The 27380-nt window shown below is 42.0% G+C and overlaps 1 protein-coding gene across 2 annotated transcripts in view; it reads left to right on the forward strand.

The window, feature by feature from the left end:
- The first annotated feature begins 550 nt into the window (after positions 1-550).
- RDX (radixin) overlaps positions 551-27380 on the forward strand; it is a 50726-nt gene continuing 23896 nt past the window's right edge. The window contains exons 1-4 of one of the 2 annotated variants that reach the window (XM_061628626.1): positions 551-962; positions 12392-12469; positions 24226-24309; positions 27250-27345. In XM_061628626.1, the coding sequence (XP_061484610.1) occupies positions 12458-12469; positions 24226-24309; positions 27250-27345 (192 nt within the window). In that variant the 5' untranslated portion in view covers positions 551-962; positions 12392-12457. Of the gene's footprint in view, positions 963-12391; positions 12470-24225; positions 24310-27249; positions 27346-27380 lie in introns of those variants that run through there. The other variant, XM_061628627.1, reaches the window with a different exon arrangement.

Below are 27380 nucleotides of genomic sequence, written 5' to 3' on the forward strand. Positions count from 1 at the left end.
TCCATCCCTATTTGCAAGCCAACTACTAAGAAGTAAGATCCGCCCGTGCTGGAATTACAGAAGGTGGTGGGGAGTCCCTTTGTGAAATCTGCAAATTCCATTCCTTGAATTTCCCCAAGTTTAAACAAATCTACCCCATGGTCAGCCTGATGGATCAGTACGCCAAGGAGGCCAGGGCCCCTCCGCAGCGCCAGTAATTCAAGAGCTGAGTTCGAATAACTCCATTCCAAATAGGGCTCAATTTATTAATAGCTACTTGGAAGTAGTTCCCATTTAATTCAATGGGATTTACTCTGTCTTTACAGCTTTACTCGGAAGTAAGTTACACTGAAATCAGTGGGACTTACTGCCAAGTAAATGTGAATATAGCCGGGCAGCCCACCGCGCCAGTTTCCTCTTTTTGGCCGTCATCTTCATCTCCTCCTCTTCCCTTTGTAGACCTTTTGTAGTAACCATCCGCAGCACCCCCCCTCCCACGTGACTGCGCTTCAGTTCTTCCCACAACGCCGGCCTTTACCACCACCGTCACCTCTTCTTCCCATTTCCCCAAATTTAGTTAAGGGAACCAGCCCCTTTCACCCAACGAAAAGCGCATGCCCCCCTCCATTTGCACATGCTCAGTACGAAAACGGAGGCGCCAACTCCTGATAGGGAGGCAAATCTAATCGGCCGCCGCCATATTGCGGATCTGTCAGCGGACGCGGCGCTGCCGCTTTTGCGCGTCTTCCCTGCAGCGGGGCTGTATCGGCACCAGGGAGCTCTGAGGAAAAGGAGAACGGGAGTGCGCACGCGCGCGCGCGCTCTACGCTTGCTGCGGGCCCGCAGCGCCTCCTGGCCGGCTGCGGAGGGGGCTGCGCGGTCGCCGTCACCCCCCCCACCAAATTCGGTTGTCGGGAGGCGAGAGGGGGGGAAAGCACCAGACGACGAGAGCTCGACGCCCCCGGGTGCCTCAGCCCCGCCAGGTGAGGGAGAAAAGCGGGCTGCTTTTGCGGACGTTACGGTGTTGGTGCCGTCGCCGCCAGGCCGCGCTTCGCTTTTATCCTCTCCGCCTCACATCTTGGGGCATAAATTGGGGAAGGTGCCCGTTTCTGCGCAGCCCTAAAAGGGGAATGCAGGAGGTGGTGGTTCGTATGTCCAGTCTGTATCGGAATAAATGGACATTACATGTATTCCTCCGTGGAGGAGAGAAGCTACTCCCTTCCCTTCGCCTGCAACGGCGGTAATTCCTCCTCTTTTCCTGACGGCAAAGTAACTCCCCCCTCCGGTCCCCTGCCAATAGGTATTTCCTTCCATGGGGACATCTTCTCTTTCCCCTTCCCCGCCTTTCCCCCTCTTTTTCTTCTCCGGCCTTGCGCCCCCCCCCCAATCTTGAGTGCCGCTCGTCCAGGCAGCCGATGGCAGACGACAGGGTGGGTGATCTGAATGGAATGAGGGTCCTCTGTCGCAGGCTGCCTCTAATGTTTACAATTTCCACCTAACATTTGCAGCTGTTGGTTTTCTTTGTTACTAAAAGCGAAAGAACTGCCACGGGGGGGGTGCGGCCGTAAGGCTGCACCCCGAAGCGTGTTTACTCAGAAGCAAGTCCACCCCCGAACGTAGTAGGATTTACTATAGTTACCTACTTAGTAGTGCTTGAGGATTTCAGCGGGGCATCCTGATCTTAAGCATGCTTCCTTGGACGTAAGTTTGGATGAACATAATTGGCAGACTGTAATTCTGGACGTGCATTACCAGGGAGTAAGCTGCCTATCGAACTCGGTGCGATCGGGCTGCGAGTCTTTTAACACCCCAAGGCTTAAGCACGTGCGCTTGGAAGGAAGCTCTGTTGCAATTATTTGCGGGGCTTGTTTTCCAGTTAAGCTAGTTTAGCAAACGGCTGCCCGAGAAGAATCGTGTGCCTGTGTATAGTAAAATGCAATAGCAGTAGAGTTATGGGAAGAGAGAGGGAAGAGATGGGGTGGAAACGGGCTGAACTTAAAAGTATCTCTGTCATGTGGTTCCGCTACTTGTTGCAAATGGGGACATTTTTAACACGTTCCTCCTGTCAGCAGCTGCCAAACTTCTACTCAACCTCCTATCCTTCACAATCTCAGCGAGGAGAGGGAAAGTCCAGAGAAGCGGCCAGCAACTGAAGGAAATGGTGACTGCTGATGCATTGGGGTCAGAAATGATCTCCAGGCTCGCTTTGTCACCCCTTGGCCTTTTTATTTTTGTTTTTCTGGGTGCAAGCTGAAATTTGGAACCTAAAATACTGCCTGCCTTTGCATAGCAGTAGAACAAAAATCAGGAGAAATTGAGCTGTTCAAAACTGAAGTGGAGGTGGACTGTATCCTGCTACTGCATTGAGAGGGAGTTTTTTTGATAATTATTAATTATTTAAAGATTGTTTAAAGTTGTACAGTTCTGCAAAATCAAAACAGAATTTTAGCCCTAGTATAGTTGGGCACTCATTTGCTAATCATGTGTTCATGATAAAAGCACCCAGAATAGACAAATAAAGAATGACATCATGTGAAACGGCTCCAAAGATTGATGCTGTCTATTGTTGAAAACAAATCTTTGTTTTAGTGGCATTTGGCTTTTTAATATATTGATTTACATAATGAATAGAATAACCGTGTTGTGAATTATTTGGGTCAATGTCTTATGCAAATTTCCTTTAGAGCAATAAGCTTCTGAACAAAGTAATTAAGGTTAAAAGTTATGGCTTGCAAACTAAGGCTGTAATTCTCCACATAGGCTTCTTAAGTCCCTTTGACTTCAGTGGGATTTATACAGCCTCTGTGCATGCAGCGTTGCAGTCTTTTAAGTCTGGAGTTCCCTTCTTAAGAACAAGATACTTTCCTAGTAACAGCTACTGGATCAGACCATGGGCCAAACTAGTTTATATGTTAAATGTGCGTATGCATTTAATGTGTCTGCTTTTTGTTACTTAAATAGCAGGTGTGTGGGATGGTTAGGATTGAGATTTTTACAAGTGTGGGTAGGAGAGGAACCCTGTCCTGCTGTACCATGTTCCTCCCCAAAAACAGATCCCCACAACTGCTGTTGATGCTTTCATTGATTTATTTGCAAAGACTCCTGTTCGGATTCTGTTAGTATTTATGTGGCTAGGATATTTTGTCCCAGTGCACATCACTTTACAAATTCATTTGCCATTTTGTTGCCCATTCACCCAGCTTGACAGGATCTCTTTGGAGTTCCTTGACTTGGTTTTCTATCTTTAATAATTTGGTTTCATCTACAAATGTCTGCCTCCACATAACTTCTGAATTAAGTTAAATAGCACCAGTCCCAATGCAAAATTCTTGGGAGGCTCCACTTCACTCCATTGTCCAATTGCTGCCGCAGTCTACACACTGTTCTTTAGCCAATTAAAGCCAATTAATGGCAGTGAAGTTCACTCAGGCATCTTTGGTGGGGGACTTAAAAGCTTTACAGAGGTCTAAGCCTACTCATGTTTACATGCTGCTCCTAGTCACAAGTTACTATTTCTTTATTAGAGTTTTTTTTAATCTGCTCTTCTCCATGAGGTCCCAGGTCTGTTTACAGCAGTTTAAAAATGCAATTTTAAAGAACTGTTAAAATAAATTACTGTCAAAAGAATAGGATAGGTCTTAAATATATATATCTCAAGTGTAAAGTGCCAGGGTAAATACACTCAAAGTTTTCTAAAATTTTGGCATGGCAGGATCTGCTGATTCTTGTCAGTATAATTAATGTGACTTAGTGGCACTTTGCATGTGGTGGCTATGTAGAATGGCTTAATGACTACTGTGTAGTTTAAGATGATGATGGAAATCATCTAAGCATTCAAAGAATTGATGTAGATGTTTTAGAATTGTAAAGTATTTTTAGCTGTTTATGATTGGCACCGAGGAAGCTAAAATATTTTTCTTATTCTGGTTAAGAAAACTTAGTTTAGAATTAGTCTAGAACTGGGAATGGAAGAAAATGAGATATCAGTGCTAATTTGCTGAAGAGCCAAGACTCAGGCTTAATATGCTTAATATTCTTTATTAATAAACTGATCCCCTATTTATAATTTTATATTATATAACAGGTTCAGTGAGCTGTTTGTAAAGTACTTGGTCAATCTAAAGCTGGGATGGGGAACCCTTTTCAGTTTGAGAGCTGCATTCCCTCGTGGGGGACTTTTGAGGGGGGAGCCACATGCCAGTGGTAGGTTTGGCTAGAGATAAAAGTGGGTGGAGCAGTAGATATAGCTCTTACCTCTTGAAAATATATTTCAGCCCTGCAAAAAATTAGAGGCCACACCATCTCTCCATCCTCCTTTCAGGCAAGCAGGAAACATTATCACAGGATACATTCCAGCCTAGCAAAAGAACTTGTGGTTGTCGAGTGGGGTCATTGAGGGTTGTGGTCTGGGCAGAGGATGTGGCCTGAGTTTGAGGGCTGGATAGAGAGGCCTGGGGGCAGCCTTTGGCTCCCAGTGCTGAGGTTCCACACCCTGATCTCGAAACTGTGATTGTTTTTGGTAGTTTCATAATGTATATGTACACAAGTATATATTAGAAGTAAGAACAAATAACAAATGTTAACATAAGGCCTTATTCTATAAACTACAATTAGCAGCCAAATAGACCGTCCTCTTTAGCCACAAATATGCAAGGGAAATTCCACATTGGAAAACAGTAAATAGCTAAACAAAATACTCTCTAAGCATTAGGAAATAAAATATTAAAAAAGGAAAACCAACTAAAAAGAATGAATTTAAGATTTATAACATGATTGAAAGCTAGGCATAAAAGTGAACTCACTCTTTCAAACCAGCATATGCTCAGTTAGTTGCACAATTAAATAAACCAATCCAATTTAACTCCGAGCCCCTATACAATAATAAACACAACTTAAACTAACTACAGCTAAAAATGCATTCCATTCAGTTCCATTGAAGCATATAATGGAACTCTCAAATCAAATACATAAATGCTCTAAATCAATATACTCAAACATCCGGGTTCGCAGATGTCCGTGAGCTTTATTTTAGTGGTCTGTGGCATGTCTGAACAGCAGTGGGAGCAGCAGCTGTGAACAGTGGGTGCAGTAACTGTTCTGTCATTCTTAGAACCCAGGTGTCCAGTCCGCCGACAAGGTTAGAGGAACAGGCCAGAAGTGAGAGGGAAAGGAGACATTTGGAAGATTCTGTGGAATTTAAATTGTAACACAATAAAATCCAATATATAAGAAATGAAATAAGAAAAAAATGCTATTAAAAACCATACAGTATCTAGCACAGCTACAACAGGCAGAAAAAGCATTAAGTGGTCCACCAAGATCCTCAGCGATTTTCAAGTGATCCATGGAGAAAAAAAGTTTGGGAACCATTGTTCTAGCACACTCTGCTGCCATTCCTATAATTCTATCTCGCATCCTCAGTCAGCAACCCACTTGCATGTCTACACCACAAGACCTAGACAAACCAGGACAAATATTGACATGCAAGCAAGCAACAATATACAAAAACCTTCCTAAATAAAATATTCATGGCAAGCAGTCTCCCTGTCTCTCACTCAAGCGTGGGGGAGACTGAATCTATCCCCAATAGCAGGCTCCTGTCCTGGAGAGTATAGAAACCACTTTCTTCAACTTTCAACAATCCAAGTAGTGATACTTTATCTATCCCCCCCCCAAAAAAAAAAGAGAGAAAAAGGCTGCTTTAAATGTCTCATATAAATACCACACATTTCCCTTGTCTCTCACCTGAGGGACCAAAAGCTATCCCAGCATCCCTGCCTCACAAGCACACTTGCTATAGTATATAAGGCTTGAAAGTACTAATTGTGGAGAGCCAATCCATTGATTATAGATTTAAAATACTTTAAATTAGAGGATTCTGCTAGAATCTTTGGTTTTTGATTCCCTAGGTTACTGCTGTTTACAGAGGGCAATACCCTTCCTTTTGGGAATTTAACTAAAAGCCTACCAGGAAACAGTAAAGCCATGTCAAAACACGACTGGTGGGATGATGACAGTGTACTGTGGTGCAACCATTTAAAGACATGGTTTTTTTTGGAGGGGGCTACAAAACGCACCTGGAATATTGGTATCCCCTGCACAGTACAGGTGCATCATCACAGTAGGAGAATATTGTGTTCACTCATTAAGGCATGATAAATGTGGACTTCCACATTTTCCAATAATATAGACGCATATTGAATTTGTAAGTAGTGATGAAAGATTTAATGGCAGGTAGTGCAACATTATTTTTTATAATTTTATTAAAGCAATTTGTTATCCTCCTTCCAGTGCTCAGGGTGGCACAGTGTAAAATCACAAATATATCAGATAAAAACAGGTTAACTGACAGAAATGTCAGAAGGAAAACAATCTAGCTAGACCAGCCGAATGGAAGAGATGCATTTTATTCCCCCTGTGGATGTCCAATAAAGAGGATTTTGTGTACTTCAGGGCTGTATTCACACAACAACCTTGAGGCAATTGATGTAGCTTCTCAGTACAGGGCCTTTGAAACAGGACCTGTGAAGTTGATTGAGTGGTGGTAGGGACAGCATAAGGAAAGGTGCTATCTGAGATACATAGGACCCAAGGCATGAAGGACTTTGTAAATGACCACCAGCAGCTTGAATTGGACCTAGAAAGCATATTGGCAGTCAGTGCAGGTTTTCATCAGTGTTCTTTTCCTCTGCAATCTTCCTTGCCATCTCCCATGCTGTTCTACGGGTCCCATCTGGAGCAGTTTTTTCAGAGGGGCTGCAACGGGAATGTGCATCTGAAGATTGCCCTGTTCTGCCCATGAAAGTCTAGATCCAACCCAATACATTTTTGTAAGTAAAAAATATATAACTTAAACTATTCATCTTGGCATTGGGTACTTTTTACTATTAAAAGCAATGCAAACATTCCTAAATTACATTTATTTTGAAAAGAGTGCTGTTCATTTATTTCAAAGTAAACATTTAATCACAGCTGAAACGATTGAAAATTGACTTTGCTTGGCAGCTGTGTCTACGTAGGATGGATGGTTGAAGAGGTTTATGCACAACTTTTCACCTCCCCCCCCCCCGGCCAAATAACGTCCTGCAAAACAGCTTGGCTGTGTCTTAAGGAAGCACATTAACTTTACTATTGGATTATATCTGTGCTTTGCTAGCTTTATTTATTTATTTATTTATTTATTTATTTTATTATCATTATTTTTACCCCGCCCTTTTTCCAAAACTGGAACTCACGGCGGCTTCCAGATAAAAGCACACATATAATTAAAAACATACAAAAGTCTAGATTAAAATCAAATTAAACAATTTACAGTATTAAAACCATTCATACATACAGTTAAAATAATTCAAACTCAGTTTAAAATAATACAATTAGGCAACAGCAATGCAGCACCCTTCAAGACCTGTCCTTAACAACTTTCAGTTCCAAAGGCTTGTTGAAGTCTTTGCTTGCCGACGGAAGGACTGCAAGGAGGGGGCCATTCTTGCTTCCCTAGGAAGGGAGTTCCAAAGCCTCGGGGCAGCCACCGAAAAGACCCTATCTCGCGTCCCCACTAGTCGTGCTTGTGAGGATGTAGGTATTGAGAGAAGGGCCTCTCCTGTGGATCTCAGGGCCTGGGCAGGCTCATATAGGGAGATACGGTCTGACAGATAGCCTGGACCTAAGCCATATCGGGCTTTATAGGTCATCACCAGCACTTTGAATTTTGTCTGGAAACAGAGTGGCAACCAGTGGAGCTTTTGTAACAGGGTAGTCGTATGGTCCCGGTAACCAGCCCCAGTTAACATTCTGGCTGCAGCATGTTGCACCAACTGAAGTTTCCGAACAGTCTTCAGAGGCAGCCCCATATAGAGCGCGTTACAGTAATCTAAATGGGATGTAACTAAGGCATGTGTCACCGTGGCCAGACCGCTCAAGGAACGTGCGCAGTTGGCGCACTAATCTTAATTGTGCAAAAGCACTCCTGGCCACCGCAGAAACTTGGGCCTCCAAATTTAAAGCTAAGTCCAGGAGCACACCGAAACTGCGAACCTGCGTCTTCAGGGGGAGTGTAACCCCATCCAGCACAGGCTGAATCCCTATTTCCTGATTTGCCTTTCGACTGACCAGGAGCACCTCTGTCTTGTCTGGATTAAGCTTCAATTTGTTCGCCCTCATCCAGTCCACCACTGATGACAGACACCGGTTTAAAACTAAGACAGCTTCCTTGGAGTTAGGTGGAAAGGAGAAGTAGAGTTGGGTGTCATCAGCTTACTGATGGCACTGAACCCCAAACCCCCGGGCAACCTCTCCCAGTGGTTTCATGTAGATGTTAAATAGCATGGGGGACAAAACTGAGCCCTGAGGGACCCCACAGGCCAACGGCCAAGGAGTCGAACAGGAATCCCCCAGCACCACTTTCTGGGTTCGTCCCTCCAGGAAGGAATGGAGCCACTGTAAAACAGTGCCCCCAAGTCCCATCCGAGCAAGGCGGCCCAGAAGGATACCATGGTATGTAAATGCTGCTGCTTGTTGTTGTGCTTAAACATGGATTTAGTTTTGTCACTAAAAATACACATGGATGGTATGTGACTTGCAGGAATTTAAAACTGAACTTATTTGTCTTAATGCATCTGTGCCCTGCAAATGTGCAAAGCCACGTGATTCTCTATATGTATTTTAAGCTGTATTGGCCACAGAATTGGACTGAAAATAATTTTAGAGGAGTTTTTTAAAAACTTGATAATGTTAATCTCCGCCATGAAAACTGCAGTGTACAAATATTGCCACTTATTTACATAACTTCAGAGGAAGAGGAAGGTACTACTTCTAATTTAATACAGATTTGAGTATAATTTCCCATGATTCTATATGGTAACATGATGAATAACTTGTCTGCTTAGAAAACCTGAAGGTGGAATCTTTTCCTTAGTTTTTTACAAACGTCAAAAACAGCTATTCTGGCCTAGCCACATCATCGAATTGTTCTGTCAAGAACCTATGTCTGAGTTTATTGAAAATATATTGCTAGAATTTAAGTTTTCAAAAATGGGGGATTAACCTTTGCATATGTGTGTCCCACCAGCCCCAGATGCACTCTGAAACCTGCATGGCTCCTGGTTGAGTCTACATCTAGTCTAATGAAGAGTTCTTCAGAACTCAAAATCGTACTCCCTATTCTATGTCAGTTTTGGTTGTTCTTCTGTGTCATGCACATATAAGTACATCCAGAGGAAAAAATTGTAAACAGTGGGGCCAGATGACCATGGAATGCAAAAAGTACAGCCACTGACAACTCTATATTTTTTACATCTCATAGTCATTTGGTCTTGCTGTTTATAATTTATTTATTAATTAAAGTATTTATAAGCCATACTTTTCATAAAGGTACATCAAGGCAGCTTACAACATACAAAGACATTATAAAATTAAACAATAAAATGTCATTAAAAATAATAATAAAAGCATCAACAAATACTGCAGTGGTTAAAGAAAAAATTCATGTTAAAAAGCCTGCCTAAAAAGTTTGGTTTTCAAGAGACACCTGAAAGAAAGGATAGTCCTTCTGAACCTCTGTTGGTAGGGAGTTCCACAGAGGTTACATGTCTTGTAATTTAAGTAAGACCAGCATAGGAACGGGTGGGGGAAGAGATCCACTTCTGTAACCTTTCTGGCATAGAGGTTGACAAGGTATTTGGTACTGGATTTTATTACTTCTTTTGTTTTAATTTTTTTGTTTTGTTTTTATGAACATTTAATTGGAAGCTGGCCTGCATGGATTTTTATAACTGAAAGATGGCATATAAATGTTCTAAATATCAAGATAAGTACTGCTTAGGTAGAAAATGTGGACAGATTAAGATGGTCGGCCCCCGGAGACTAATAGAATCCACTGGATTCCTGAATCCCCTGGGGGAGTTCCCAGTAAGAAGAGCAGGTGACCCTGTTGAAGCCCTTGTCACGCTGTGGAACAGCGAGGCTTGCCCAGTTTGCACCTTGGTACACCAGTGAGCTAAGGGCAATGAAACAGGCTGGACGATGGCTAGAGCGCAAGAGGTGAAAGACGTGCTGTGAAGCTGATGGGGCACAAGTAAAACATCATAACCGTGCCTACTGTGTGGCAGTGAGGGTGGCAAAGAAGCCCCACTTCTTTGTCTCCATCGCATCCTCAAGTAGCCGTCCAGTGGAGGTTTTCTGTATTGTTAGGGGTCTGTTGACATCACCTCCAGGAAATGGAGTCTTAGACCTGTCGGAGGCCCACTGTGAATTGTTTGCAAGGCACTTTTGAGGGTAAAGTTGCTCGCCTCTGTAGCAGTCTTGATGCTTCATCTACATCTACTGTAGTCCCCAATGAGGTGTCCAGTGCAACGTCTGCTGCAACTTCTTGGGAATGGTTTCAGTTGATGTGGCCTGATGACGTAGACAAGGTGCTTGCGATGATGCGGCTAGCAATGTGTCCTCTCGACCCTTGCCCTTCTTGGCTTATTAAGGCTTGCCGAGGGGGTTTGACTGAGTGGATCCAGGGTGTAGTCAACGCATCATTGCGGGAGGGAGTGGTTCCAGCCGCCCTGAAAGAGGCGGTGATCTGACTGCTCCTGAAAAAGCCCATCCTGGACCCATTGGTCTGTGACAATTACTGACGGTCGCAAATACCCCCTTTTTAGGGAAGGTGATTGAGAGGATTGTGTTGCAGCAGTTGCAAGTACTCTTGGATGAAACAGATTATCTTGACCTGTTCCAGTTTGGGTTCAGCCTGGTTAAGGGACTGAATCAGCCTTGGTCGCCCTGATGGATGACCGTTATTGGGAGAAGGACAGGGGGAGTGCGGCCCTGTTATTCTTACTTGATCTCTCAGCTGCTTTTGATACCATTGACCATGGTATCCTTCTGGGCCCACTTGGAGAGATGGGTATTGGAGGAACTGTTTTACAGTGGTTCCAATCCTATTTCTAGGGTCGTTTTCGGAGAATAGCACTGGGTGACTGTCTTTCGGCCCCCTGGCAGCTGTGCTGTGGGGTGCCGCAGGGTACCATCTTGTCCCCCATGCTGTTAACATCTATATGAAGCCCTTGGGAGCAGTCATCAGGAGATTTGGGGTGAGCTGTCAGCAATATGCTGATGATACGCAGCTCTATTTCTCCATAACATCTGAATCAGGAGGGACTGTGCAAGCCCTGGACTGCTGCCTGGACTCTGGTGGGCTGAATGAGGGCCAGTAAACTGAGTCTGAATCCTAGCAAGACGGAGGCGCTGTGGGTTGGTTCAGATAATTGGTCAGTTGCCTGCTTTGGACTAAAGTTTGGTTATATGTTGTATTCATTCTATTTATGTACGTCGCCTAGAGTGGCCGTTGACTTACTATTATTATTATGGGGTCATACTCCCTCTGAAAGAGCAGTTCTGTAGTCTGGGGGTGCTTCTGGATCCATCTTTGTTGCTAGAGGCCCAGTTGACTTCAGTGACTTAGGAGTGCCTTTTACCAGCTTTGGCTGGTAAGACAGCTGTGGCCGTTTCTGGACTGAGATAGCCTGACCACTGTTGTCCATGCACTGGTAACTTCTAGGCTCAATTACTGTAACATGCTGTATGTGGGGCTGCCCTTGAAGTTGGTCCAGAAGCTGCAGCTGGTGCAAAATGTGGTGGCGAGACTGCACACTGAGGCAGGGTATCGCCAACATGTAACCCCGCTGCTGAAAGAATTGCACTGGTTGCCCATTTGCTACCAGGCCAAGTTCAAGGTTCTAGTTTTGATGTACAAAGACCTATACAGCTTGGGACCAGGATACCTGAAAGACCGTCTTATCCCTTATATACCCAGTCGATCACTGCGCTCTGCAGGTGAGGGCCTCCTGCAGATATCCTATCAGGAGGTCCGTTCCGCACAACATAGGAAACGGACCTTTAGTGTGGTGGCACCTACCCTTTGGAACTCCCTACCCTTTTTAGACAGGCACCATTTCTGTTATCTTTTCAGCGCCTATTGAAGACCTTCCTCTTTTTTTTGTTTGCTGCCCTGGGTTCCTGTTGGGAGGAAGGGCTGGATATAAATCAAATAATAAATAAATAATAAAATAATATGGATTTTCTGAAATATCTTAGAATGTTTCCAGCAGCCTTTGCATTTAATTTTTATGCAGAGCTATCCAGCTCCAAACAACCCCCCCACCCAAAGTTTCCTTGTTTAGGTGTTTCAAGCAAAAGATTAGGACCAAGTGACAATTGTAGAGACTAGCATTTTCTCATTGTGCTTAATTAGAAGTGTACACTCTTCTGAACCTTTCATGTATCAATTAGTTCTTGTTCTTCCATGTACAATCCATGGAGCCATAGCTAGATACATATATACTTACAGCATATTGGAGAGTTAGTATTCATGAATCGGTGAAATGCGAAATACGTGTAGTTATAAATAATTATTCTGTTTTAACAGAAAAGGACAAAGGTTGTGGTCCAGCTGATGATTTAACTGAACAAGAAGCACAGAAGAGAGGGGAAAATGCCGAAACCAGTAAGTAATCTACTTCTAGTACTTGATAGGCTTTCAGTTGTCTATAGTCTGGTGGTATGCATTTTTGCAAGCTAACAATTGTAGCTGAACCTTTCTCTTCCCTCAGTACTGGCATGCATAGGAGACCTTCCAAAGATAGTGTTATCCTGTACCTGGGGGTGCAGAGTATAGAGGCTATGTCTTGGAAGATAGCAATTCAAAGAACAAAAGGGAGGGGAAGTGTGAAGCTGCTTCTGTTCCTAATGTGATTAACTTGCATTGGGAGAGACTGGGACACTGGATATACACAGATGAGGAGTGTATGTACCATCAGATGCCATCGCTGAGCAGCAAAAGAGCTGGCCTGTTACCTCTCTTCCCATCTTTTGCTTTCAGCCACTCCTTACTTTCCTGTTCTCTGAGGGAATAACTTTTCTGTCCTATTCTGAATGACTGGATTGTAGTAAGGTATTAGTTCAAGGCACCAATGGAAAGGGGATGTTCTTCAGAAGTTATCTTATCTGGTGAGTTGCTGCTTCAGACATTCCAAAGAAGCGAAGATGGGAAACATACCATGCATCCTCTTCTCACTCCTCCAAATAGTGGAAATGATGTTTTGTCCCCAGATCTCTCAATGGATTTGTGCATTGAGGAAGTACCTCACTCATGCTGCTGCTATTAAATATCTAAAGCAGTACTGGGGAAAGCAGCCAAACATTTTTTAAAAGTGTGTGGAAATCATTACAAAGAGATTCTGTTGTGATATTAGCTAGTTGTTGGTTTTATTATTATCTGCTGAAGAAAGGAGGACCTGTTTGGTACTACACATCATAATGACTCCTGGTTTTTTTGAATAAATTCCTGTTCTTTTATGAATAAATTGACAATGAGCTTGATTCGTAAGAGATTAACAGGATTGCGTTTTCCCACCTTCCTGCTGCAACCCCCTCTGTCTTGTGGAGTTGGGGTAATCTCCAACAGCATTTAACAGAAGGTTGCAGCTGTGCAAGGGGAAAAAAATTATCAGAAATGAGATCCTTCTGTTGGTCAGACAGAAATACCTGGTGCTCAAGAAAGTACTTTGATGGATCCTGGCCAGTAAAATTAACTTTTCAGCTTAGTGTGGTGGCATGTAGAGCAGGGGCGGCTAACTTGTGGCCCTCCAGATGTTGCTGAACTACAGCACCCAGCAAGCAGCCCCTGTCAGCATGGCCAGTGGTCAGTTGTAGGTAGGGATGGGATCTGTTGGCTGGTGTGGGTTCAAAAGCATTCTGTTGACCTCAGACTGATATCGATTCAAGTTTGTTCTTTGTCCGCAAGCTGCTACTTCTACCAATCTGGTTTTTTCCCTCGGTAAAAATACTGATATTAATATTTTTAAAGGAAACACTGTTTTAAAGGAAATGTTGATAAATTAAAGGAAACATCACTAAATTGAAGGTAATATTGATAAAAATATCAGTATTATCAGTATTTTAGACACTGATTTTTTAAAAAAGAATCCGTTTAGCTAAATTACTTGCAGAAAATCACTACCAAAAAATCAGATTCACAGCTATGCTGAATAAGTGAATTAATTGAAAATTTGGTACCAAATCCAAAATGGGTGGAATTCTAGCACATCCCTAGCTGTAGGTCAGAGAGCTGTAGCAAGTATAAAAATGAGGACAGCTGTGTAGTAAGTATGTTTTGGGTAATTTTCTAAATGATTAGTCCTTTGTCAAGATTCTTCTGCATGTGTGTGTAGCAAAGATATTACTCATTGAGATTTAATTTTCTTTTGATATTATAGAACGTGATGAAAAACTAGTATTCCACTACTGTTGTACTTCCTAAAAGTGCTACTCCTCCGACATGGTTTCTGACATCTAGTTTTTTGTTCCTGTGTTTGCTTATATGCAAATCTGGTTTGAGAATATCCTACTATGCCTATGGCCTTGAATCGCCCATTCTGATTGTAGCTTCACTAGCTATATATTTAAAAGGCAATTGAACAATATTATTGTCTGGGTATTATAAAGACACTTTTGTTCTCATATATAGAAATAAAGAAGTCTTACTGTTGGGGCGAGTACAATCTTGTTTTGTTTTCCTTATGTAAGTCCATGTCCAAAAATAATGAACTACTATAAGGACCTGGTGTAGAGTACCACACCCTTTCCATAGAAAGGCATGTATTCAGCTTAATGAACTGCAGCGATGATTCATTCATCTATGTTGAAGATTTCTGCGGAAAACCTTTTGGTTTAGAGCGCAACACTACTAGTGCTGCCAGAGGGCAATGTCTGCAGTTTTCATGAGTATGATGGGTTGTGACAGCTGTACAAATAACATTTTATAGTTTGTGGCCAACCTTTCTGGCACATGCCAGTGGTAGGTGGGGCCAAAGGCAAAATGGGTGGAGCAACTAATGTAAATTTTAGCTTTGTACTGTAGGCTAGTTTCTACACACATGCACACACCCCTCTCTCTCATCCATTGTGACAGGCAGGAGGCATTTTCAGAGTTCAAGGACTTATTCTAATCAGGCAAAAACACCAAGAGTGCGAAGCAGGACCAATGAGTGGTGTGACTTGGGAAGAGTTCCAAGGACTAAATTGAAAGGCCTGGAGGGCTGCATTTGGCCCCTGGACTTGAGGTTCCCCACTCCTGATTTAGAGTTTTGGCAGTTATATTTAGCATTTGTTTGCCTCTGTTTCATTGTCATGGAACATAAGGCTATAATACATTTTAGTTATTTGAATTACTACATCGTGAAGGGTCCTGCACTGATAATTGATACATGGAAAAACACTCAGGTGGTCGACTTCAACTTTTCTTTTTATGTGAGGGATACTGGGACTTCATCCTTTCTTCCTTGAAGTCTAGTAGTAAAGGTTTGGATCATGAGACAAGTTAAGAAAACCAATAGAAGGAAAGCTTTTTGTCCTTTTCTCCTTGCTGCAGCCAACTACAACTGCAGAAATTATCTCTGGAGGACTGGGGGCCCCTCTTGAACAATGCGGAATGGGATGCAAAGGGCTGCTGAGGGAAGGGAAGATTATCCAAAATTGTGTGGACCTCTGTCCAAATTTGGATGATGGCTTCCTACCCTTTGGTGAGGCTTTTTTTGGGGGGGGGTCTGGAGGGAGGAGGAGAGGAAAGGAATCTTTCCTTCCATGAATCCAACCTAATGAGTGTTCTGTATGTATGCCACCATCAAGATGGAATAAGTACTGATGATGAAGTCTTACATTTGTAATTCTCTATTACATTATTAATAAACAAAGTGTTCTGAAGACTTATGAGACTTTCAGGCTGTGACTGAAATGACCTGCTCTAGCAATATCATCTGAAAGAATGTTTGCTGCTAGATCAATATAATTTCCGAGCGCTGTGCCTTCCATATTCAGCCAGTGTCAAATGCTACACTTGATAGAGGAGATCTTCAGTCAAGCCTCACACTTCTTTGAGAATATAATCACTTCTAGATTCACCTATGTGGCATGGCCTGCTCTTGGTTAGGAAAGAGTTACATAGTCAGTGTTGGGAATTATTCCAGTGATGTAGGAAGAGTTGAATAGAGAGTCATACATTTTGTGAGGATACAGCAATAGCTTGTGTTTAGTTTCCTAAGAGTCACTATCTGTGAGAGGGTAGTAAGCAGCAAGGGCATGTAGAGCCATAAATGAATCTCTCATATTTACTAGGGCAGATTGGAACCATCCACCTCTGCATGACAGTTTTGATAAGTTTAGTCAGTGTCAGAAATATGACCCAGAGTTTTAGGAGGACAAGTCATGTTGTATCAAGTGCAAGAATCCTTGAACATAACCTATACTTCTGACAGATCTGAAGCTTTGTCTGTAGACATGTATTTCAACTTAAAAAATAATTCAGAAGGGACATATAATGTCTTTCCTTAATATAAGGATGCATGCTGTCTGCTTGTTACCTTGGATTATTTCTCCACCTTGGATTATTTCTCCACAGTGGCTTTGAGTCTCTTAACGTGATTGTATGCCAGGCAGTATTATGTTCAGGATATACAGTCTTATTTTATTTGTGGCTTGACATTACCTGCCTTCTAGCAGCACTGCAGTCACACTTTGCTTTTGGATTAGCACACAACTTTTTTTATTTCGTGTATCAACCCTAAATTGTGGAAGCCTTTCCCTGGCAGTTTTTCATAATAAAATTTATTAGATTGCTTATCTACCTTATCCTATTATTTTCAGTTTAACAGAATGAAAAGCATTTGCCTTTTCAGATGTGGTTTGGATTTTATAAATTATGTTCAAGTTCTACTTGGCTAGGTGCACGTTTGGATGCTTCCATTGACATTAAAGGATTTTCAGGCCTTAAAGGTTAGAGGGCTCTATCTTACCTGGCACTATAACTTAGCGGGTACAAGAGAGAGGGCATTCTCAGTGGCGGCCCCCACTCTTTGGAACTCCCTCCCACAAGATCTCCGGCATGCCTCTTCCCTAAATGTATTTCGGAAAGCCTTAAAGACCTGGCTTTTTCAGCAGGCCTTCGGGGTATCCGGGGAGGGTTAATCGATATAATTGTAATGCCTCCTACCCAGTTTTAATATTGTTGTTGCAGATTTATTGTTTTTATTGTATTACTGTATTTTATTAATTGTATTTTAATAATTTTGTAAGTCGCCTAGAGTGGCCATTGGCCAGATAGGCGACGAAGAAATTAAATTTATTATTATTATTGTTATTATTATTTAAGTACTTCTGCATTTTACAAAGGCTTGTGCGATTGAATATATAACTTTTCTGTACTAATTTAAAACAGAATGTTTGGAATCTAAATGTCCTACCAATTGTCTCAATTCTTGTGTTTTGTCTGGTGTGTAAATCATTTCCGTTTGAGGCTCCACGGTGCCTGGAGGCTGTGAAGGGCTGGATGTGGGCTAACAAAAGGAAACTTAATCCAGACAAGATGGAAATACTGTTGGTCAAGGGAAAAACTGCACCAGGGACGAGGTTGCAACCTGTTCTGGATGAGGTTGCACTCCCCTTGAAGGAGCAGGTCTGCAGTTTGGGAGTCTTCCTGGATCCTGCCCTGCTGCTTGAATATCAGGTGGCTGCAGTATCCAGGAGTGCTTTTGGCCAACTCAAACTGGTCTACCAACTGCGTCCATTCCTGGAGACAGTTGACTTGGCCACAGTGATACATGCATTGGTGACATCGAGGCTTGATTACTGTAATGCACTCTATGTGGGGCTGCCTTTGAAAACGGTTCGGAAATTACAGTTGGTTCAAAATGCAGCAGCCAGAATGTTAACTGGAGCACGGCACAGGGAGCATATCACCCCTGTGCTTTATCGACTCCACTGGCTCCCAATTTGCTTCCGGGCCCAATTCAAAGTGCTGGTTCTGACTTTTAAAGCACTAAACGGCCTTGGACCAATGTACTTGAGGGATCGTTTATGCCTATATGTACCTGTCTGGGATTTAAGATCATCTGCCTCTGGTCTCCCCTGCGGGCCTGGAGTGAAAGACGTTAGACTGACAGGCACGAGGGAGAGAGCTTTTTCAGCTGTGGCCCCCAAGCTTTGGAACACCCTACCCCAAGAAGTCTGCTCTGCTTCCTCCCTGTTGGTTTTCTGGAGACTTCTGAAAACGATCTTGTTCTGGAGAGCCTTTGGGAGGGACTGAAGGTAGAGAGCCTGACGCTGATTTTATGATTTTATGCCCTCTACGTTAAATTTTACCCTTGTAGTCCCCTTTAGTACCACTCCCTGTATGTATGTGTGTGTGTATTGTATTTTATGTATTTTAATGTATTTTAATGTTTTTGTGATTTTATTGTTTACAATTTTATTATGTACATGTTGGATTTTATTTTTGTAAGCCGCCCTAAGTGCCCTATTATAGGGTAGAAGGGTGGGATACAAACAAACGAGTATATAAAGCACACAGTTCCCTGTGGAATGCATACATATAAAATGAGTTCACCTACTCTTGAAATACTTGCTAATTAAGTCAACAAACAAACCGTGTATTAAAATTAAAAGCCCTTTTTGGCTTTAGCAAGGCATTTATTTCCAAGTAGTATGCTGCTTGTGCATTAGAGAAGCATTTATATAAAAAAGCATTGCAATTAATGCAAGCCAGCAATTAAATACAGCTGTTAAACTAGGATTTTAACCACTCCAGGAGGCAAAATATTGTGATCACTCTTTGATAAAATGGATTGTACTATAATATTGCTAAATGTCCAAGATTCTATCCTGTTATAAATATTAGCGCACAAATAGTAAAGGGAGAATCTTTTATCTGGTTTGAACATAACACGCAGAGTGGTAAGCAGCCGAAATCTCTGCTCACGGCCGGAGGTCGATTCCAACGGAAGGAGGAAGTCGAATCTCCAGTAAAAGGGGTCGAGGTCCACTCAGCCTTCCATCCATCCATGGTCGGTAAAATGAGTACCCGGCAAATGCTGCAGGGGTAAAGAAAGGCTGGGGAAGGAACTGGCAATCCCACCCCATCTATACGGTCTGCCTAGTAAACGTCGCAAGACGTCACCCTAAGAGTCGGAAACGACTCGCACTACAAGTGTGGGGACACCTTTACCTTTATTTTTTATTAAACCATGGCTTAGCGTTCTATGTGAACCCAGCCTAGCAGCTTAACTGTGGTTTATTTACTGTAGTTAAAGGTAGCTTGTTAACCAAGGTTTGTAGTTGATTTATAAACCTTAGGTAGTTTAACTGCTGTGTGTGAACCTGGACTTCCTTCTTAAATATGGTTGAGAAGCCATAGTTTTTGCTTTGTACCCCCAAAAAAGCTACAGAGCTGCGAGTGAAGAGCAGCAAACAATTCAAACTGTTCTCAAGGTTTGGATGCTCTTACTAGTGATTTTAACTATTCTGTGACATAATAAACCAAGGTTTAAGTGATCAGATGAGTTGGCTTTAAGTATGGTTTATATTCACCAAGTTTTATCATCATGTATGAATCAGTCCCTTGTATCACCTTATCAGCTTACTAAAAACATTCTGGAAACATACCCAATATGAAAAACATAGGAAGCTGCCTTATACCAAGTCAGACCATTGGTCCATCTAGCTTAGTTTTGTCTACACTGACTGGCAGTGGCTTTCCCGGATTTCAGACAGGATTCTTTCCCAGCCCTACCTAGAGGTGCTGAGGATTGAACCTGGAGCCATCTGCATGCATTGCAAATGCTCTACCACTGAGCTGTGGCCCTTCCTCACCCATCAACTGTGGTACAAGTTACACAGCTGAGGTTCTTGATTCATCCTGTATAATTGATTCAGTGTAATGTCTTTTTTGTCACTTACTCTAAAATACTAGTCACCTGCTTGATTATAAATCCCAGCCAATACAGACTCCTTTGATGGAAGAGAATATACTAATTATTGTTGGAAGAGGGGCAAGAGCAACTCCTGTTCGGGTACTTTTGTTTGTATCCCAGAAGGAAGACAGAGTTAGGGTCGTCCAGCTGGCTAGGCTTGCCTACCTTTACCTGTGCTGTTCTCTACCTAACTTCCTTCCGTTGTAAACTGATATGCTTAGGGAAGCTTATTTGCCCCTCCTTCCTTTGTCTTCTTTGACTGCCTGAGGACAAAGAAGACATCTCTGTCTTTTGTTCTCTCTGCTGAACCATGAGGGCAATACCCAAGTCTGGGCATGAATTTGTGCCTCCAACTTAGTTAGCTAGAACTAAGTATGCCTTTCCTGTCTGCTATGTATTTCTATAAATAAGTCTTTAGTAAGTCTTAAGTCTCAGTGATTTAAATGCAGGGTAAAAGCCTGCTTCTTAGGTAAATACACACACTGGCACACACATCTCAGACTGCTGAGTTACTTTGCTCATATTCATAACAGTTATAGTTAGGCATAATGTCATCATCAGCAAATACTACAGTATTGCTATTCCACAAGAAAAGTTCTCTGACTGTATAGTTAACAATGTCTTTTTGCCAGTTTCAGCAGCATACTGAGATCATGTTTGAAGCTTGTTTGTGTGCAGTGACAAGACCTGTTGCCATAATATAGACAGTCTTTTAAGAGAGAGGCTCACAAGTAGTATGACTGAGGACCAAAGGTCCAGGGGGATTGTTGGGGGGCAAAGGGGGTCCAAGCTCCATTTATTCTGTCCCTTTCCCTGTTCTACACTTTTCTTTTACTTTGCTTACAAGGCAATGGGATACACTACAAAGTGACATGCTGGTGAGACCCACATCCACTCGCTATCTTAACTTGCCTAGGGGCACTTGTTTTGATTTTCATATGTACATAAGCAGTAGATTGCTTGCCAGTAGATTGCAGGTGCAGTGTACTAGACCCAGAAAATCCTGTTGACAACCTGTAGATCAGACTAAGCCTTTACTGCCAGTTTGATTCCTCGCTTCTCTGAGGCATAGCCAAAATTTGCACATATACATAAAAACTAGCTTAGCATATGAAAAAATTATGAAAATTTGTGTCATAGGTCAGTGCTCCAAATCTTTTAAGTACATTGCAATCCTTCCACAAAGAGTTCAGGATGCACAGCAGGGCTTTTTAGTGCCGTGCCACTGGCTTTTGAAAGTAGTCTAACAAGGAGCAACTGCAGCTTAGGAATTTTGGGAGTGGCCTCTAATACAACAAGGTGGCTATAGTTAGCGGGAAACCAGGGAGGCCCTGAAGTATGCACACTTAAAGTGTCTTTGGATCTTGCCAGCAATATTGCTGGACATTATGAGGCCAACAAACTATTCCTGTGCTCTTCTTAGAACAGAACAAAGTGTTTATTTGTTGGGAAAGGCAGCCAAGTTGCAAAGCTTACGATTGTCTACTAAATTCAATAGGCCATCATTTCTGTGGTTGTCACTGAAGGCAGCCTACTCGCATAACAGCCCCTGAGAACCATGTTGGAGACAAGGGTAAAACAAAAATACAAAAAAAAGTTGCCATTGTTCAAAGAGACAATGTATATACAATGCATTCATGCACCCTGTTAAGTCATTAGAGAAGGAAGCATCTTATTTACAATGGGGGCAGAACCTTGACACTCTTGTACAACACAAATGATCTGTCTGAGGCAAGCTTCTTTGACTTCTCTTCCTACAAAGCAAGCCATCATTCCCAGCTAACTAAGAGGCAAGTTAACTCTGAAGTAGGGCTAACTTGCACTGTGCCTATAGGCATTTACATTTCTAGCTTCATTCTCCTTACTATGCTATCTCATTCACTGGTCTGATTTTTTTTTTTAACTGAAATGCATGTACGTGGTTGGCTCTTGTGTTTGCCTGTTGTTACCCTGGGCTTGGGAGGGAGAAACATCAATAATTTAAGATACGCAGATGACACCATACTAGTAGCAGAAACCAGTAATGATTTGAGACAAATGCTGATGAACGTTAGAGGAAAGCACAAAAGCAGAACTACAGCTGAACGTCAAAAAGACTAAAGTAATGACAACAGAAGATTTATGGAACTTTAAAGTTGACAATGAGGACACTGAGCTTGTCAAGGATTATCAATACCTTGGCACAATCATTAACCAAAATGGAGACAACAGTCAAGAAATCAGAAGAAGGCTAGGACTGGGGAGGGCAGCTGTGAGAGAACTAGAAAAGGTCCTCAAATGTAAAGATGTATCGCTGAACACTAAAGTCAGAATCATTCAGACCATGGTATTTCCGATCTCTATGTATGGATGTGAAAGTTGGACAGTGAAAAAAGCGGATAAGAGAAAAATCAACTCATTTGAAATGTGGTGTTGGAGGAGAGCTTTGCGCATGCCATGGGCTGCGAAAAAGACAAATAATTGGGTGTTAGAACAAATTAAACCAGAACTATCACTAGAAGCTAAAATGATGAAGCTGAGTTTATCATACTTTAGACACATAATGAGAAGACATGATTCATTAGAAAAGATAATAATGCTTGGAAAAACAGCAGGGATAGAAAAAGAGGAAGGCCAAAGAAGAGATGGATTGATTCCATAAAGGAAGCCACAGACCTGAACTTACAAGATCTGAACAGGGTAGTTCATGACAGATGTTCTTGGAGGTCACTGATTCATAGGGTCGCCATAAGTCGTAGTTGACTTGGAGGCACATAACAACAACCCTGGGCTTCTACTGGGAGAAAGGGTGGGATATAAGTCAAATAAATAAATATTTTTCAAGGTATGGAACATCCTTTTTAAGCATGTCTTTAAAATCTAAGCAGCTTTTTTCCAGATACTTTCTTGGCTGCTGTTTATCTCCACTTCACATATTAAAATTGGCTATAATTAATCCCTCAAATCAGAATCTGAGATGATTTGTGAATTTAAGCTCTTCTAAGCATAAGGTATTGTGCCCACTGTTATTGAAGCACCAGGCTAAAATCCCAAATAAAATGTATGAACACTATTGCAATAATAGCCATCCAATCTATTTTAGGTATAGTAATCCTTTTTTGAGTACTCTGTTAGTAAACTTAGGCCAGTGTTTGAACTGGTTTATATCCTAACAGCAGTGATAACTGCATTCAGATAGTAAATGGTAAATATATATCTTTTATTTTAAAAAAAACTTCTAAAAACCTACTGAACAGAAGATATAAACAATAATAAAAGCAACTGAGAAGACTCACATTTATTTGGGTGGCGGCGGCGGTTAAACCATTCGTTGCTGTTAAGTTCTTTTGTTATGTTTGCAGCCGTGGGCTCTTTTGAGAGGAAGAGTGGGATATCAATTTAATAACAACAATCCATTAATGAGAATATGATGGATTTTAGTGGGTGCCTCATGAACATGACTTCCACAATTTGAGTGCCATCAGGGAAAAGGCCATGCACTAAACCTCAGATGGTGGAGGCACCAGAAGAAGGACCTCCAAAGAAGATATTCTAACAAAGAGGAAAGTTCATGTAGAAGGCAGTGCTTGAGATGCCCTGCTTCCTGGCCATTTGCCTTGAATTTGATCCAGAAGCTAACTGGTTGCTAGTAAAGCTCTTTACTGGCATATGTTTACAGGGGCCTTCTCAGTTAGTCCCACGCTTTGTTTGTACATTGCTATCCTGACCCCTTGGATGCCCAGTGGCAATAGAATGGAATAGCAAGTCTGTTTCTTGCTAATCTAATCAAAGTGACAGGTACCTAGCCATTAAAAGCAATAAAATGCTGTTAGAACAGCAGAATACCAACAAATGCCACTCAGTTACCATATCACAATAACTGACAATTGTAAAAATCATGTGGAACTATATAAGCTGATTTCTCAGTGCAACAAAGTTGGTTGGTCAAATATATTTAATTATGAATGGATCAAAACATCTTTAATTATGAATGGAGCAGAACATCTTGTCCCCTACTTTTATGATACTGCAGTCTTGTTTGTTGGCTACAATAGAATACATCTTTCAAGCCTAATTTCAGTGGGGGGAGGGGTCTATGGACACCAGGGAAGGTCTGGGTGGGCACGTTTGTGCCTGTGGGAGCCATGTTGGTGGCCCCAACCACAGAGGGTGTTAATTGCAAATCCAAAAGAGTAGGGGCTCTTTTTTAGAGTGAGTTTGGATAGATCAGTTAAATACATTTTGTGATAGTAATGGAGTTTATTTGTTGCATACCAGGTTGCAATGTTTTACACTTGCCAATGGACATAAAACTTTGTGTTTAAAAAAAGCAGCAGCAGCAGCAGTTTTCATTCTACCAATTTGATTTTTGTTTAGTTGGCAGGAATTATGAGATGTCATGCCAATTTATAGCTTGGCATTGCAGTGCTGTTCATAATATGAAATTGTATTTAGACTTATGCGTTCTTATTTTGTGCAGATTAATGTAAGAGTCACCACGATGGATGCAGAGTTGGAGTTTGCCATCCAACCCAACACAACGGGAAAACAGCTTTTTGATCAGGTAACCTACTTACTATGGCTCAATTCAGACATGACATAGCAAACTGTGGCTTATGGTTAGAGTGAGTAGGTTTGGACTTTGGACCTATGTGCTCTCTCCTCCTTTGCATTGGTTGTGACTGCAGTTTTCAACATACTAATTTCAGCAACCATAATAGATTCAATTAAAATTCTATTTATATTCTGCTGTTGAATATGAAGATTTTCCTCAAATCACAGCAGAAGTTTCACAATGAATTCATTTTTTAAAACTTTGTTGCATAAATATACTCTGCATGTTTAGAGTTCTTGTCCATATATATATATATATGAATATATATGCATTCAACAAGTTGTCGAACTAAAAAAGTAAGTTGGGGAGGAGAGAGTAAATTTCTATTTGCAGAACTTAACTTTCTGTGCTACTGAAATGGCAATGGATGTCACAGTTGAAATGCAGTTAAAATTTACACTGACCCTAAGTGAATCTTTACACTTTTGTCAGATTTAGTGTCTTCACATTTGCTTCTTACATTCAATTTTAAAGTTATTCCATGATTTCCAGATGAGAGTTTACACTACTAGTGATTGTTTCCAATACCTGAACTCAGATTGTGGCTTACTGCAAGTCTGAAACAAACTATAGATTACTGTGTATTAGCAGCATGCTGGTACATGCTACTCAAATTTTGCCCACCAAACTCTTCCGTTTGCTGAGTCAAGAGGAAACAAACTATAACAGTAGCTTAGCATTAACATGCAAGCCAGTACTCACATTTTGCTTCTCTCTGAGCAAACTTCCCCTCGTGTGCGGTGTTTTTTTTGAGAGAGAGAAACAAACCACAAGTGCTGGTTAGCATCTAACACTAAGCCAGCACTGTGGTTTGTTTTCTCCTGGTTCAACAAAGGGAAGAGTAGAGCAGGTGTGATTTGAGCAACATTCACTAGCATACTGCTTGTTCACATAAGCCATTGTGACTATGGCTTACCATGATGCATGAACCAGATCAAATTCATGGATGATAAGACTATCAGTGACTACTAGTCACATTGACAATATGCTCTCACCAGGATCAGAGACAGTATGCATCTGAATCTCAGTTCCTTTGAAACAGTAGCGGAGGGTTGTTGTCCTCATGTCCTGCTTGTGGTCTTCTCAGAGGCATCTGGTTGGCCACTGCAGTAAAAGGGAAGTTTGTCTACATAGGCCTTTGGCTTGATCCAGCAGGGCTCTTATTTTAAAAAGAGGGTGTGAGGAAGAACCAAACATATCATTTCAGGGTTCCCAGGAGTCACTTGTTCCATTTAAACCAGCTTGCCTGTACCAGCATGTGCAGCATTAGTATGCCAAGACGTTGTACACCTAACCCCAAATCCCTAGCTGCTAATGCTGCACCTTTAGGTACTGGTGCCTTGTTTAAAGATTGCAGTGAATTGTGCTCTAGTAAAGGTGTCTTTAATGGGAAGTTGGCTGTCACATTTTAACCAGCTCTGGGTGTTGCTACTTAGCAGCAAAAAGGCTTACTTCTGGAGTCATTCTTGCCCTGTAAGTGCTGTAATGTTGGCCAGCCATTTGATTATTCAGCTGTTGTGGGCCTTAATACCTGTTTTGCTGTACTTGAGATTCTCTTCCAAACGTAAGTCTTTTGCTTATTTTCAGACAGGCTAGGGCTTTTCTCATTAAAGAAAGAGGCAACAATTCTTGGGTATAAAAGGATATCTGGCTTTCCTTGATAATGCAACCAAGTCCTAATCATGAAGTTCTAGGCAGTGCCTAGACTTCATTACAATGCCAGAAAATAGTTGTTTCTTACAGCTTATTTGAAAATCTCATAAATTGACAAGCTGCAATTCCTGTCCAGAGATTTCTTGGACTGTGACAGAGGTCTGAACTTTGGTTCTAACACAAAACAACTGATGGAGGATGAGGTGGTGCTGGACAGAGGAACCTCCTTCCTTAAGCATGTGTGCGATGATGAGGAGGTGAAAGGTCATCATATGGTCTACATTGGGGTTCACGTGCCTAAGAGTTACCGGAGAAGGAGATGCCATAGAGGAAGGCTCAAGGAAGAGAAAGAAAAGGAGAAAATTTCTGAAACCTCGGACAAATCTGATGTTGAAAATGCTGATGAGACGAGCATTAGCATTCTCAAGCCTCTCAAATCCAAACAGTGTACTGGAGAGACCCTGCATGGAGCCACAATGAGGATGCGTGCCTGGGAGAGGCTGAGGTTGGATTTCTCCCGCTGCCACCACCTCCTCCTCCTCTTGCTGCTGCTGCTGGCTGCCCAACTAGCTGGTGCAGACGGAGATGCCGGCAAGGAAGATTTGGAGGGGGGCCCTTCGGAGGCAGGCCCTCCTGGCCATGGGACCAGTTACAGGAGCTATGCAGACAAGGCAGAGTGGGCCTCTGATTTTCCCTATTGTGGGGGTCACATACAGTCCCCCATCAACATCAACACGATGCCCACCCTCTTTATCCCCCAGCTAAAGCCTGTCCTGCTCTCTGATCACAACCTGCCTCCCAGAGAGATGCTCCGCCTTCAGAACAATGGACATACAGGCCCGCCGAGGCTTGAGTCCTGGAGCCTTGCAGCTGGTGGGCACTCCCACAGCCCCACCCCGGAGGAAGGACAGACTAGAGAAATGGTGGCAAGCCGCACCAGGGGAGCAATAGTCTTTTACCTGCTTGTCAACATAATTTCAGTTTTCTGACACTTTCATAGAGCGGGGAGGGTGGCGTACGGGCTTCCCTTGGTGAATTCTGACTTTTATACTGTGTTTATGTATATGGATATTGTTTATGTGTTTTGTTTTGTAAAGTAATTTGATTTTTTTTATTGTACCTTGTGTATTCTATTGTAAACTGCTTTGTTTTTTTTTAGATAGTAAGCGGTCTATAAATGGAAATAATAATAATAAGGTTTACTTGATTAATACTAATGTAGTTCTACTTTTTAAGGTTGTAAAAACAGTTGGCCTGCGGGAAGTTTGGTTTTTTGGCCTGCAATATGTAGACAGCAAAGGATATTCGACTTGGTTGAAGTTGAATAAAAAGGTAATGTATGATTTGTCTTTTACTTAAAATAATTC

The sequence above is a fragment of the Rhineura floridana genome, chromosome 5, assembly GCF_030035675.1.
Source record: "Rhineura floridana isolate rRhiFlo1 chromosome 5, rRhiFlo1.hap2, whole genome shotgun sequence".
NCBI lineage: Eukaryota > Metazoa > Chordata > Lepidosauria > Squamata > Rhineuridae > Rhineura > Rhineura floridana.